Source organism: Falco biarmicus, chromosome Z (genome assembly GCF_023638135.1).
Source record: "Falco biarmicus isolate bFalBia1 chromosome Z, bFalBia1.pri, whole genome shotgun sequence".
Lineage (NCBI taxonomy): Eukaryota > Metazoa > Chordata > Aves > Falconiformes > Falconidae > Falco > Falco biarmicus.
In genome coordinates, this window is record NC_079311.1 from 73,728,406 (window position 1) to 73,743,443 (window position 15,038).

At 42.2% G+C, this 15,038-nt stretch overlaps 1 protein-coding gene across 1 annotated transcript in view; it reads left to right on the forward strand.

The window, feature by feature from the left end:
• The first annotated feature begins 1,770 nt into the window (after positions 1-1,770).
• Positions 1,771-15,038, forward strand: part of MTMR12 (myotubularin related protein 12) — a 43,246-nt gene continuing 29,978 nt past the window's right edge. Inside the window, exons 1-4 of the mRNA XM_056324795.1 lie at positions 1,771-1,955; positions 10,685-10,739; positions 11,930-12,069; positions 13,862-13,934. Of these exons, the coding sequence (XP_056180770.1) occupies positions 1,896-1,955; positions 10,685-10,739; positions 11,930-12,069; positions 13,862-13,934 (328 nt within the window). The 5' untranslated portion in view covers positions 1,771-1,895. The remainder of the gene's footprint in view (positions 1,956-10,684; positions 10,740-11,929; positions 12,070-13,861; positions 13,935-15,038) is intronic.

Here is a 15,038-nt window from a genome sequence, read left to right on the forward strand (position 1 = left end):
CACTTCCCATCGGAGCTGAGACTCTGGCGTGGTGTCAAAACATCCCTTCCTCTTTGATACATGCTATGCCAGTAAGTAGCTGATTTTTGCTTCAGTCTGCTGTAGACTTCAGGACATGCTCAGAGGTAATCCTGTTACTGCCACTGTAAATTCAGATGCTTAAAAAGAATTATTTTTATAGTGCTATTCTCTTTCTTTGTGTATTTTAACACACTAGGGAGCATGAAGCTGCTGTCCCACGTGTATCCCAGTTTTCCCCTCACCCTAAATTTGCACCAATGTAATTTCATGGCCTGTACTTTTGACCTATGCAGCTGTGGTCACATGCAATGTAAGGGAATGATGTGGAGGCAGCTGTGGTGTGAAACGTGAGTGCTCCTCTGCATGGGATCCCACACCAGAACAGCCTTTGTTGTAAAACTACTGAACGAAACCTAATCTGAGTTTTCTTTTTTTCAGGCAGAAGGTGATTAAATCCAACAGGCTTCTCGTTCCTTGAGTTTGAGATTGGAAATGGGGAAATAAGATTTATTTCTAAATTAAAACAGCCACCCCATTTACTTTTATAAATGCTGTCTTACGTCTCCAAGCATCTTTTACTTTCTCCTTTAGTTTTCCTAGGTCTGGGTTTGGTGCCAGGTAAATAAAGTATTGCAAGAAAAAGAGGGGGAGTGATATGAAAAATGCTTATAAAAAGTTAATATTTGAAGGAGCTATTGATTTTCACGTCCTGTGGTCTACTGGAGTTTGTAGAGGATGTTTACTTTTGTAAAATTATTTCCATAAAGTCTACTCCGTATGCAAATTTTTGTCCCCCGGGTTCCCATCAATCATTCGAACGGCTCGGCAGCCCTGCTGCATCGCCCAGGGCGGTTACAATATTTGCATTGTTCTGTGTCCGCATAAAAAATGAAGCTTTAAAAAGTAACCCAGATAGCCGGTAAACCTGGTGTTCGTTTCACAGCTCCGATTACACAGTGTCCAAAGACAACATTCCAGGGAGGCGGCGGCTGTGACACTTTAATGGACACTGGGCAGAGGCCGCCCTGGGGTGCGTCGGCAGGCGGGTTTTCGGGGGTTGCATGCTGAGAGCCCGCTGTACGTCGCTCTCCCTGCACCGCCCCCGCCAGAGGCAAACCCCAGCCCCCCAAGGCTTTGTTTGCATCCTGCCCAACTCGGCGCATCCTCACGGGCGTGCGGGGGTGCACCGCGGGCACTCCGGGCACCCCGCAGCGGGTGAGCGGCAGCGCAAGGGACGGTTCGGGCTCCGCCGAGGAGCAGCGAGAGCGGGCGGTGCCGCGGGCACGGCGCCGCGGCTCTGAATTGACAAATGCCCGGCGGGAGCCGCGCATCGCAGCTGAAGGCACGGCCGGGCAGGGGGCCCAGGGGCACGGCTGGGCTGCGCCCCCGCCGCCGCTCACGCGTTCCCGCCATCTTGCGCGGGTCCCGGGACGTGGGTGCTCATCACCCGCACCGGGGCTTCCACGGCACCCGGGGCTGAAGGGCGCTGCCCCCCGCCCTGCGGCGGCGGCCCCGGCGAGCCCCCCCGCGGGGGCACGGGGAACTGCGCCCCCCGGCGGCCGGGGGCGCCTCACCCCCCCGGCGGCCACCGCCCCGCCTTCTTCAGGCACGACTCCCCGTGGCCAATAAGAGGAGGGCGTGCTTATGACTGACAGCAGCTGTGCCCAGTGAGGACGGGCGGGGCGGGGAGGCGGTGCCCTAGAAATGGCCGGCGGCGGGGTAGGGGCGGGATCAATCACGTGTGCCGGATACTGCCGCGCGCGCCGCCGCTGCCGCGGGCTCCCCCCCCGCCCCGGCCGCTGCGAGGAAGAGCCCTGGGAAGTGGTGCCGGTGCGGCCGCGGGCGCCAGGGGCGGCCGGGAGGCGGCCGGAGCCATGCTGGGCAGCGGGGCCAAGGCGGCCAAGCCCTCCTTCGTGTCGTACATCAGCCCGGAGGTGCGGGGCGGGCGCGACCGACGTGTGAGAGGGGGTGGCGGCGGCCCCTGAGGGGGCTGCGCGGGGGGCGCCAGAGGGAGCGGGCAGCGGGAGGGGCGGGCGGCCGGCGGGGGCCCTCCGCGCCCCGGGGTCTCGGCAGGGCCCCGGGGTCTCGGCAGGGCCGCGGGAGCCGCCGTGCGCGGCTGGGCCGGGCGGGGGGGCGGGCGGCGCGGAGCTGCGCCGGCTCCTGCCGTGCTGCCGCTCCCGGCGCTCCGCTCCCGCGTCTCGCAGTTCGCCGCGGGGAGTTGCGGAAGGGTCCGCGGTGCGGGACGGGAGCGCGGTTGGCCCGAGTGTCAGCGGGCGTCTGGTGCGGGGTTGCATGTCTGGTGCCTCCAAGGTGCTTCCCCGAGGGCGAGGGAAACATCTCGCTTGTTGCCTCTCGAGAAAGCTTAAAACCACCGTGCATGGCTGGTCAGCTCTAAGCTGATGGTTTTTCTGGTGCTTCACTTGAATTGTTTTTGTAAGCGGTGACCAGATGTCAGGCTGTCATCGTGACTGTTCACCTTGTAAGGTGGGACTTCACGAACCTGTTTTTCTCAATGGCCTTTAACATCCCATTCACTCCCAGGGTGTGCTTTGTCTTTGTAAACGCCTTGGTTTCAGTTCTGTCGCTGGAAAGCCCTAGCTGTCTTTCCTTAACAGCTCGATGTTGAACTCTTGGCTGTGTGTTATCTTTCATATTGTTCTTCCTGTTGTCCTTTCACTTACTTATTGAAACTTAGGTTGGCAGTTCGATTGAAGTCGCTTTAGACTCAGTTTACGGAGGTCATGTTGTTAGCAGATGGTGTTAGACCAGTATTGTGCAGTAATCCTTCATACTTATTCCTAGTAAACAGCTGTTTTCAAGGAAGACCCGTGTTCATGAAAACTAGCCATTTGTGAGGCTGGGCTTTTTCCACCTCCTAATTCTTTGTATCAAGCTGGTGGTTCTTAATTGCTCAGTTCTCTTGAGAACTTCTTAAGGAAGAGATTTTTGTCTGTCTTGTGAATCAGTACAGTTTGTCAGTGATAGGACTTTGGAGGATCTGCTGCTTTTATTTTTCACTGAACGTGGTATAAGAATGCAGGGTTATTACGGCTTCAGTCAGCTGTGCTGTTTAAAACTTGGGTCCTTATTTTGTGGAGGCAGCTCTTGGTTTTATATGTTGTTCATCCCTGGTGACTTGTAGTTTGATCAGTTTACTTTAAAAGTTTTCTATCTTGCTTGTGTTTTCCTGTGAAAATGGATATAAATAATAGGTACAAACATCTCCGGAGTCAGCATATACATCTCTGCGTGAAGTCAGTCTTTCACCTTAGGGAAGTATCATGTACAAAGGTACAAAAAAGTGTGCTCAGGGAACTGAATTTCGTGAAGGTAAGAACTTTACTTGTTGGACTTAGTGAAGGACACTTCACTGTTTAAAGGAGCATGCTGGATGGTTGAAGTGTGCTAGGAAAAAAGGTATTTAATATCAGAAGCTGAAGCTCTTAATGAAATATCCTAATGCAGTAGATAGAGCTTGCAGTCATTCCCTCTTTGTATTCATGCTGCTTTTATGCACTTAAATTTCAGAATTTCATGGGCTCTTGCAACAGCAGCTTTGAAATACAGACCTGACTTCTGCCATAGGTGTGTCTTTTGCACCTTCAAAGGCTCAATGAAACTGAGGTCTGATGCCAGTAGCAAGTAAAGCAAGTTTAACGCTTTGCTCTGTTGGCTATTGCTCTCTTTTTGGCAGCCAGTGACTGCCTTAATGGGATGGTTACACAGGAAGCTGAAGACTTTAGTGGATTTTATGAGGATTAAAAATAAAACTTCATATAGGTGATGAAACCTGTGAGGGTATCTGGGAATCTGAAAAAAAGCACGTTGATTAGATATCCTAAAGTAAGTGGAAGTGAGCATCTCTCAAGGAACTGTATTCTGTATGCACCTGAGAAAAATAACTTTCTGAACACAAATTTCCTGTACATGTTAACTTCCATGTAGTTGAGTTTAAAAACTGGAGCTAGACTTGTAAAACAGTGGACATACTTAATCCCTTTTATGGGAACATAGTTTGGTCAACTTGGAACTTTGCTTTCGTCAAGACAGCATAACTGCCAGGTGCCTGGGGGAGAATATAGGCGCCAGGTGTTTTCAGTGTAATGCTTCCTCTATTAGACCCTGTCGAAAGGTGGGGAACAGCAGTTCAGGGACCTCATGAGCTTCAGGTTACATCTATAACGGTGGACTTGATGGCGAACTTAAGGAGCCTTGCCTTGAATCTGTTCGTACTTCTGACTTGCAGCAAGACTTTCTGTCAACCAGTATGCAGTACAGAGCAGTATAGTAGTGTATGCTGTAGTCCCCCTTGCTTTCAATGTCCAGATTCTTCAGGCTTGTCCTTGTTTGCCTGGAAAGTTGTTTTGAGACCTTAAGATACTGCTTCTAGGTTAGGGGAGCCCTACAATAAGAAAATGTAACAGGCAGAGCTGAGTGTTTTTCTAGCCTCATCTTTAGTCTATGCTCAGATACCTGAGCAACACAGTAGATAGTGTTCAGAAAAATAAAATGAAGTTAACTTTAAGCTGCTTTTGGGGTTTGTTTTGTTTAAATATGAAAAGAAACAGGAACTCTATTCATGTTAATATATGGTAAGATGGGGAGTAAGGAGTGAGCAGCAGAAAATACTGTTTATTAATGGAAAAGAAGTAATTTCTGCTGTGAAACCTCAGAATGTCTGGAAAAGCAGTGTTTTTGACATCTGACTAAATATAACCTAGTTATGCTCAGCTATATGGAACCACAGATCAATCAGTGGTCTGTTGAGAGCAAGACCATAGGATGTTGATATTAGTGACACACTTCCCCTCAGGACAGACTTGGCTACCCTGCAGGAAGTGGGGTGAATACTAAGGTATAAAGTCAATGTTTTGACATGTCTGATCATAGACTAGGAATATTTGTCTATGGAGACACAGAAACAAGAACCAGTGAATTTCTTCATTATTTCTAACTCAAATGTTTCAGGATTGAAAGCATTTATGAGGTTAACAAGCTGGATCATATTTTTCTTAAAAATCTTAATATGAATAAAACTATAGATATTAAACTGGATTTGTCCCATAATATTACCTTTTGTGCGTGCATTCTTAAATGTTTAATTCCTCATGTTAATTTTTATAGGTTATTAGTTCTTGTATTAGCCCTTAAACTGTTAAGAGTTTCTTCTGCTTCGTGCTGCTCGTCCCTGAAATTTGGTGTACACCTCAGGCTGCTGAGTTGTGAGGGTAACTTTCATGCCTTTTGTGCTTTCTCTCAAATTGTGCACTGCTGTTAGCACATAACCACTATGAATACTTGTTGCTTGTAAATCTTGGTACAATATTTTGTGTTCTGTAGTGATCGCTTTTAAAATAGTATGGCATTCCTTCTAAATTGGAGCGATGGAATTGGAGGATGGTGTAAGGAACAGAAGTTACAAAAAGTAGACAGCTGGGCTCTGGACTCATGTGGGGGAAACTGGGCGTTGATGTCAGAGGGGATGGGCAGGACAATATAAGGAAAGAGGAAAGGATAAAAGATGAGGCAAATGTGGAAAACATGCGCAATGATCTAACGGGCTATTGGATAATGGAGCCACGAAAGGAAGGAAAGCAAGCAGAGATTATTTTCAGCACTGTTGTTAAAGTAAGTATCTCCTCTGGGCTTTTATGACATACAACATGGGATTAGGCTTGTTTGACCAAGAAATAGTCTTTTAGAAAATACCAAGTGTGTATTGTAGTTTGTTTCTGAATACAAAGTATATGCTAAGCATGAGCACAGGTATTTGCTTTTTTTCCTTGAGATTCCAGTGGAACTGTTAGACAAAAGTTTGGTTTGTTTTACTTAGGAATACTGTATTCACTTGTTGGAGCACCACAACTAACTTGCAAATATTTTAGTATACAGTTTCACTTTTACAACTGATAAAGATAAATATATAGTTAAGAAAGCTATCTCAACCCTTTGTTAGTCTTTAGTGAAGTATAAGTAAATAAGGAAAAAAAGTGGTTGTTCGCACCAAGCCTCACCATGTTGTAGAGCTTTCCTGTGCAGAGATTGCTTGTGGATAACTGTATAACAACATTAAAATATCCTGTGTTCTCACAGCACTGCTATTTGCTGTCAGCCTTGAAAGAATGCATGTTTCAGCCAGTGCTACTCATACCCTAGGAAGTGATAATGAGTTTCTTTATTACTTTAATCTAATAAACAATGCTTTTCTCAGTATGTTTACTAAAAATGTTGTTTTCCATTGTTGGAATTACCTGTAGCACAAGTGTCCCAGCTATGGGTAAATGGAAACATTACCATGGGGTAAGTAAGGTAGGTTCAGTGCTTACAGCATATAATTTCAGCAGCAGACTGTACACACAGTCTCTCTGAGAATGATAAGCAGCATCCAGTAGCAATAGGCCTATATACATACTTCGCAATACTGATTAAAAGAATACCTGAATTCTCTGACAAGATCTGGATTCTGGCATACAGGGAACGTTCTTCACTTTGTACTCATTTTCTGTCCACAGTTGTTTACTTCCCTGTGGAGTGGTAGGTAAGGAATTGTTTTCAGTTGTGAGGCTCTAGGAGGAAGAGTGGGAATTATTTGGGATCCCTCTCCTGCCCTAACTGTCAGGACCCTGTCAATATAGCATAGCCACTACTTGACCTTACTGCCCTAAAGTCAGTGTTGCCTCACACATGGTGGCTTTTTTATGCTTCAGCACTTGGGAAAGACATATCTCCCCAGACAGACTTGGGGAATATATTTAGCTCCTTTAAATGTGTCTTTAGGGGAGAGCTGAATATTGTCCCGGAGCACTGCAAGCTGCGCAGTGTTTCCCTATACTAAGGTAAAAACCAAGATAAAGAGGTTTGTCTGTTGTGTTGTGTCCCCCCTGTTGAAGCAGGGAATCTGTAAGGGCATGGTGACTCCTCTCCCTGGCACTTCATGGTTTCAGAGCGCTATCAGCTGTGGCTGGGTTGAACTAACAAGGATGATGCATTATGAATTAGTATGGTGTGACATTGTCAGCCTTCACTTTTGGTATGATTTGGTACTCTGTACTGTTATACTTGATAATTACGGGGTGTTGCTGTATTGTCTACCACTGTTCGATAGCCTAGGAAAAAGGAATGTAGTGCAAGGTAAGTGCACAGGTGAGAAGCTGCTCTGAGAAAGAAATTTCTAAAACCTTGCAATAGTTTAACCCCAGCTGGTAAGCAAGCACCCTGCAGCTCCTCACTCACTCACTCCACACCCAGAGGGATGGGGAGAAGAATTGGAAAGGTATGTAAGACACAAGGGTTGAGATAGGAACAATTTAATAGGTAAAGCAAAAGCTGCACACACAAGCAAAGCAAGGAATTAATTTGCCACTTTCCATCGTTAGGCAGGTGTTCAGCTGCCTCCAGAAAAGCAGGGCTCCATCATGCATAATAGTTACTTGGGAAATCAAATGCCATAATGCCAGATGTGTCGTCCCTCCCCTTCTTCTTCCCCCAGTTCACATACTCAGCACAGTGTCCCATGGTATGGAACACCTCTTTGGCTAGTTTGGGCCAGCTGTCCTGGCTGTGTCCCCTCCCGATTTCCCGTGCCCATCCAGCCTTTTTGCTGGTAGAGCCCAGGAAACCAAAAAGTCCTTGATTTAGTATAAGCATTACCCAGCAACAGCTAGGAACATCAGTGTGTTACCAACATTGTCACACCAAATCCAAACCAGCACTGCACCAGCTACTAAGAAGAAAACCAACGCTGTCCCAGCTGAAACCAGGACAAACCTTCAGCAAGGTTGAGGTCTTTGTTTCTGTAATTTCTGAGACAGCCCGAATTTTTCTCACTTGTATGATGTCCTGTGGGTATCTGCTTTTAATTATTGCTGGTAGTAGGGTTCCCTGTGTTGTATCTTGAGTAAGAAGTGCCAAGATACTGCTTGGGGCATTCAGAATGGGGAAGCTACATATGAAGTATCTAGATTTCTAGAGGTGTGTGTAGCTTTCAGTGGTCACGTGTGGAAAGTGCTTGCAAGCTTAACTTTAACAAATGATCAGAAGGTGAAGCTTCCTCAGGTTTGAGTGGATTTGGTAGCTTGTGGAAAGGGACAGACTTCTGCTTCCCTTTCTTTTGTTTCTGTGCTCGGCTGACCTGTTGGTGAGCCAGTTCTGCTAACAATAGGCAGTAACAGCAAAACCAAATGTAGCACAAGTGCAGAATTTCCGGCTGATCTTATGAGCAAAATTACCTCACTATGCAGTCAGACAAACCCAGACATGAAAGAGGTGGGGGGGTGAGTATGAACTGTGTGACTGATTAAAGGGGTGTTGAGGAGCATGCATTTTAGTGTCAGCAGGCTCTTAAATTAGTCCTGAGATCTGTGTTACTGCAAAACTGAAATCCATTAGGAAAATGAAGTTAAAACAGAGTGGAGGTATTAGCTAAACTTAGAGGTTCCTTCAGAACTTGCACCACCTCAGGGTGACTTAACAACTTTTCTTCATAAAGATCTTTGCCCTCTTCTCTTAAAAGAGCAAATACAAAATGTGACATTAATAGAATTTAATATATTTTCATATCCTCCCTTGGAAAATGAGCACAGTGGCATGGATTCTTCAGCAGTGTTCATGGCTTGCATTCTGTCTTTCCCCAGTGCATATGTATGAAAACTGTCTTTAAAATATTTATGATTTTATTACAGGAATATAAATGTTGGCTTTCAAATAGAACTCTTTGGAGGCTCAGTCTTGGAAGTTGTTGTATATTACAGGTATTCTGCCTATAGTAAGCACTTCAGCGTCTAGGTTTTTTCAACGAAGATTGAAGCTGGATTTTATAAACTGGTCTCTGTTTGACTGAGGTCTCTATTCTGCTGTGATGCTATTTAATTGAAATTCTAATTCCTTTCAGAACTTAAGCAATTTAACTTCTAATCAAAATCTAAACCACTTCTTCAAAATTATTTGCCTCTGTGATACCTGTTATAAAAACTTCATTGCATTTTAACAAATGGGTGTAAGCTTGAGGAACTAACTTGATGTCAAATTTTGTTTTGCCCAGGTCTTACCTGCCAACACTAGCATCAACTGGTACTCTTGGCAATAAGTACAAACATGCAAGCATTGTGTATACATAAACAGTAGTTGTTACATGCCTTATGATACCTTCCAAAGTTAAGGTTACTGGAAGAGCACCTGGTTTTACTATTCTGTAGCAGTGATTGTTGGGATATCGTTTATGAGCACACAGTATTGCATTTAGTTGCACTCAGAGTGGTAGTAGAAGGCATATCAATAAAGGCAGTAGTAAACCAAAGTTTAGCTTGGAGTTACCAGCAGTGAAGAGACAACACTGGGAAAACATGTGTATATTTCTTCTCTGAATGCAGCAGTGTTCAGCATGAGCCATGTTTGCATACCAGCTTATTTAACTGACAAGCGTGAACTTTGATGAAAATTTACTTGTGCAACATACACACTTAGAAGTTAGAGGCAGCAAATTGTTTTCCCTGCATTTAGTTGCCATCTAGTTGGATTCCTTTCTTCACATCATCACCACTTCATTTTATAACCTTTGCCTCTTTTCAACCTGTCTTGAATGTCTGCTGTTCTCATGACATGGTTTCCTGGTGGTTCTAGTTTTGCTATGCAACCCTCAAGCTTTGTTTTGGGTCTTCTGAAACAAGTTGAGAGCAAGTGTTTATATGAATGGCAGAGGGGGATTATGTTATGCTCCCATGGGCTTTTCTTTCTCTGTATTTAATCCAGCAAAACTGTTGCTGTTTGTCTCTTTTTGATTGCTTGTTTTGATTTGCAGTATCTGACTGGATGCTGGTGACAAACTAAAATTAGCTTGCTTACTGCTGTGGCCCCGGGTGTGTGTGTGTGTGTGGGGGGGGGGGTGGCGTTCCAGTTAACTAATAGTTTTCCAGAAAGGCTGGACTCGGAGGAGGAAGTTCTGAACTGGCTGAGCAGGAAAGGGTGTAGCATGTCCTCTAGTTTAACAGTCTTTTGGCTGGAGATTTTAGCCAAACTATCAGTGCTTCAAGGCTAGAATAAGTGATACTGAGAGTTTAATAGGTTTGTTTTCTGCAGTTTGGGTCCAGACTGAAGGATATCCTGTGACTGGTTTTACCTCTTGGCTCTGACATTCTAAAATTCCTTTCGCTGTAATCTTGGTAGTACTGTTTAAGTAACTTTGGTTGCAATAATGCCTGTAAGAAAATCAGAAACAATGAAGGGTGAAACTTGAAAAACTGTGAAGGGTACATTAGAAACAAATATTAAGTTATATGTGGAAAAGCTTATGAATGAACTTTGGGAGATGGTTTTTATATGTGCTGAGAGAACTGAAGGTATTGGTAATGCTTTATTTTTGTCTTGTTCCTTATACAAAAAATGCATTCATTTCCTTTTTTATGTTCACAGCCACATTTAACTGACAATGTGGGTGTCAAACCACTGATTTAATTACTTAGCTAGTAGACTGTTACTGTTTAGGAAGGATCACACTGCAAACCTGTTCTCCCTAATTCTTCATAAATTCTTCATAATTTTTTTTTTCCTTAATTTTAATTCGCCTATTTGCTGGAACATGAGGAATTTAAGAGGGAGGTGCTGTTATTTACAGCATGTGTTGAAGTTATGATCTTTGCAAAGTAATGATTACTCTTTCTCTCTTTAGGAAATATACATAAAGGAACCTATAGAAAAGGAAGTAAACCCTCACTTATTACCAGGTAACTAGTGTATATTATATTATTAGTATTAAATATTACAAAAAAAGAATGTAAGCAATATTTAAATATTTCCATGTCTGCAGCAAACACTGATGTGACATCAGTGTCCCAGGTAGTAAAATGGAGGGTTTGGTGTAACAAACCCCATAGGTTGAAATATTTATAATATCTATATCAGCATGGGTTGTTGAAAATTTCAATTTTTGTAGAGTACAGTGTCTTCAGGTAAGCTGCATGTGGAGAACTATCTATGCTTCAGTTTTCCCTTTTTCTTAAAAGATAGTTGGGTGGGTTTTCTGTTTGTTTGGAAACTAAAGACCAAGAGCTAGTGCAAACTTACTTTGTAGTGTTCTTTGATTCTACTATGAGTTACTTAGGCCTTTTGATGCCTTAATCACTGTTAAGATTTTTTTTTTTTAATTTACAATTCTTCTTAAATTTATTTTCCAAGATCAGGAGAGATGATGTTACTAAGATAAAGCAGAAGTAAAATCTTAGAATAAATTAGTATTGTTCTGTGGATTTTTTTGCACTTTGTTGAAGGACCATGAGTCTGGCTGATCAAAGCTGGTTTGACTTTCTTAAACTTGAAGCTCAGTTCCTGAAAATTTCAAAATTAGAACTTCATTGAGCATAATTTGTGCAAAGTTATGGTTGAGAACTTTAAAGTAGCCCAGGGACCTGTAAAATAAGCAACATCCCCAGTCAAAGCTATGAAAAATTAAATATGATGGACTTGTAATAATTAACACAAATGTTTCAGCATTCTTAGACTTTAGCAGTAAGGAAAACTGGAACAGTTCAGCTTGTTTATTGACTGTATAAACTACTTTTTGGTGGGTTCTGTATTTTTCAAGTACACACTCATATGGTTGCTCTTTACAACTTCAGGTGTTATTCTTCTGCCACTGAGAACAGGCCATGATACAGGTACCTGTGGTTACAGAACCCTTAAACATGTGCACTTGAACAGGGTTCAGTCCATCTTTAGTAATGTTAATAATCTGGAAGGCTCTCAATGTACTGATTCCAGGAGCTGCCTCAGTCTTCTTGTGTAACAGTGATAAAATACCTTCAGGCATATGGTTAGGAGAAGCTGTCAGAAAGTTAATGCTGAGTTTAAGGTAACAGTTGAAATAATCCAATTATAAATGTCAGTTATATTGCAAGTCAGTGTTTCTTTTATGCAGGTGAACTGCTGCTTTGTGAGGCAAACACAGTATACAAGTATATGCAAGAAGATGGATCAAATCGTGGCACTTGCGGGAAACTTGTATGCACAAACTTCAAGATTGCTTTCCTTGACGACGATACTTCTGCAGACGATAACGTAGGAAGACAAGTGTTCTAATTAAGACCAAAAAGGCTCTGAAAACGTGCAGTGTCTCTTAATAAATAATCCTATCTTTCCCTTATATAAGGATACATCATTAGTATAGATTTATAAAAAAGTTTTAATGGATGCAGATTGATTTTAAACAGTTTGCATCTGCTTGGTCTATGCAGATCCTTCCTCAGGCTCTAATGATGAGTAAAAATAGTGGAAGCCTGTACGTAGACACTTACATTAGATGTAGTGTATAACTCTTTGTCTTGTGAGTTGGTAATTTTGTAAAGCTTAAGTTAAAAGAACAAATTGTTTTGAAAATTAAATCAATAGTTTGCTTAAACGTGATTTCTCAGTGCTTGTCTAGTAGCAACTGCAAAAGTGACTGTCAGATGTACTTCTAATGTAGAATTTCTGTCTGACTTGACTTTGGGCTACAGCTGCAGAGCCATTTCAGGGCTGCACAAGTGGAAATGCTGTGGATAATTGTGTGGCTCAGTAAAGCTCTGAATTATTCCATTCAAAGTCAGGTGTTGACTGCAAAGATTTGAAAACCTGGTACTAATGAGCTGGCAAACATTAAAAAAGATTAAAAGTCCCTAAATACTAGAAATTAGTTGAATATTGTTTCCTTTGGTTTAGGTACTCAAATTGAGCTGTCAAAGGGCAATGGTAATACCACACCTTTATTTGATGTGCTTTAAACATTTGAGACAGTCTGGTCCATTTAGGTGATAAAAGTAAAGGAGAGCCTAGTAGATGGCTCCCAAGTGCAAGGTGATCTTGACAGTGAAGAATAATGAGAATAATATGATTTGACACGACTGTAGTTGAAATTTTCTTGGGGTAAAATTTGAGGGAGTTTAAATTTTAAACTAAGGCTTCTACAGCCAAATTCGAGTTTTTGGACTTTATGAAATGAATTTGAACAAAGAGCCCTTTCCACAGCTTACATGAGATTTATCTGAAAGTTGGTAATGGCCATGCTAATTTCTGTTCCATCACTAACTTTAAATCTTGGGTTTATAGCATGCCAAGTCACAACAACATTTCTCTTAATAAAACTTCACTATTAGCCACCTGATTCAGAGTACTGCAGGCCTGAAAATAACTTGAATTAGGTTACCTTGTGTTCACAGCTGTCTTCATGTAAAATGATGCAGTGTACATCAGCCTTCCGGTAATAATATTTAGCATAACAATGTTTAACTGTGACATCAGTCAAATGTCATTTTTAACACTGAACTCATAGAATGATAAAAGTGAAGGAACCCAAAATCGCTTCAAGTTTGGAAAACAGTAGAGAATTGGGTTGTGCATGTGTCTTCATTTTACCTAGTGATAAAACTGGCTGTTATGTTGGAATATTCTTGGGATACTTTTTCTTTTAAGATATTTTCTATTTCCTGCCAGGTTCCCATAGCAAGGAAAGCTGTCATAAAAGGGCTTGGATTACACCAAGTTACTGTATTTCCTGTTTACTGCGATGATTCTAGTTTGAAAAGTAACTCTTAATGGAAAAGCATGCTTTGAAGCTATTTGAAAAGTAAAAACTCTATCTACATTTCAAGCATGGCTGATATTTAAACTGCAGGTCCAGTTTTATTTATAAACTATGCCTGTGTAACCTGCATCTGCCTATATTTTAATAACTGTTCTTCAGTGCTCTGCCTTGCACAGTTTCTAAGAGGTAATGCTGATACTAACACGTGCCAAATACATCCTTTACTTGTGAGAAGCTGCTACTGCTTAGTAGTGTGACATTTCTAAGGGTGGTTTTTTTTTCATGTTCTAGGAGCCACAATTTAAGAATAAGATTGTAGGAGAAAATGACATAACCTTGCAATGTGTAGACCAAATCTATGGAGGTAAGTCAGCTTTCTCCTCTTGGTTTAACATGCCTCACACTTTTAAGTGTCTTATAGTGCTGCTGCTTGTTGTACATGTACATCCTTTATAGAAAACAGTGTTGCCACTTTGGAAACTAGGATTGGATAGTCCAGAAAAAAGATATAATAAATTAATAATAAAATGACAGATAAGAGATCTGTCAGAACATAGTGTTATCCCTCAGCTTGTCAGAGCTACATTTTCATTAATTATCTTTCTGGGACAGACAAAACAATTGCTGCAAAATGCCATGATTCAAAGCAAAGAAGACTGTACTATGAAAAGTCTCTGATTAAGATGGTGCAAAAGGATCTTGAAGTGTATCAGCTATTTCTATAAGCATGGAGGTATTCTCTTCATTTGAGCAATGGTACTGCAGAGCAGTAAGGTGCCAAACAGTACCTTTTGTTTGTTTAAGAGAACTTTTGGTTTGAGATTTGCAATGTCTTCAAAATTATCAAAGAAGATAGAAAATGAGGTTTTAATTTACAAGTAAATCAAAGAGTTTATTTGATTTTTTTTGTTGTTGTTTTTTTATGTAAATTTGCAGTAGGGCTTACAGTTATGCCTGTATTGCTCAAAAAGGTAAAGGAGAATGGAGCTGGTAATTAGTAAATAGTGGGGAAGGCTTTGTTGAGAAGCCTGACCTTAGACTAGTGTTTGAGTATTCAGAGTATGAATGGTGGTGTGGGTTCATGAAGGAGTGGATTGGGGGGAGACTAGTGGAAGCTGGTTATGAGACACTTCAATTTCATATACAATGGCCTAGGTGGCAGCACTTCAAGTTGTGAAACAATACATCCTCAAACAGAAGTGAACAAAAGGCTCTCTTGGGGACTTTGTAACCACTTGGGGTGGTTAAAAAAAATAATAATTTTAGGAATGAATGATCTCAGTTGTTTGGGGACTTTCCCTCGGGTGGAACTTCTAAATTATGCTTTTTATGCGTCTCAGAACTTTCAGCTTACTGTTGAGTCAGAATGTGAATAGAAATAATCATGGAGCAGCTGGCTTGCTGCAAGCTTCCTTTCATTGCAGGAAGTAGTTTGAGTGGGTTTATCAAGTATATTAGCACAAGAGCT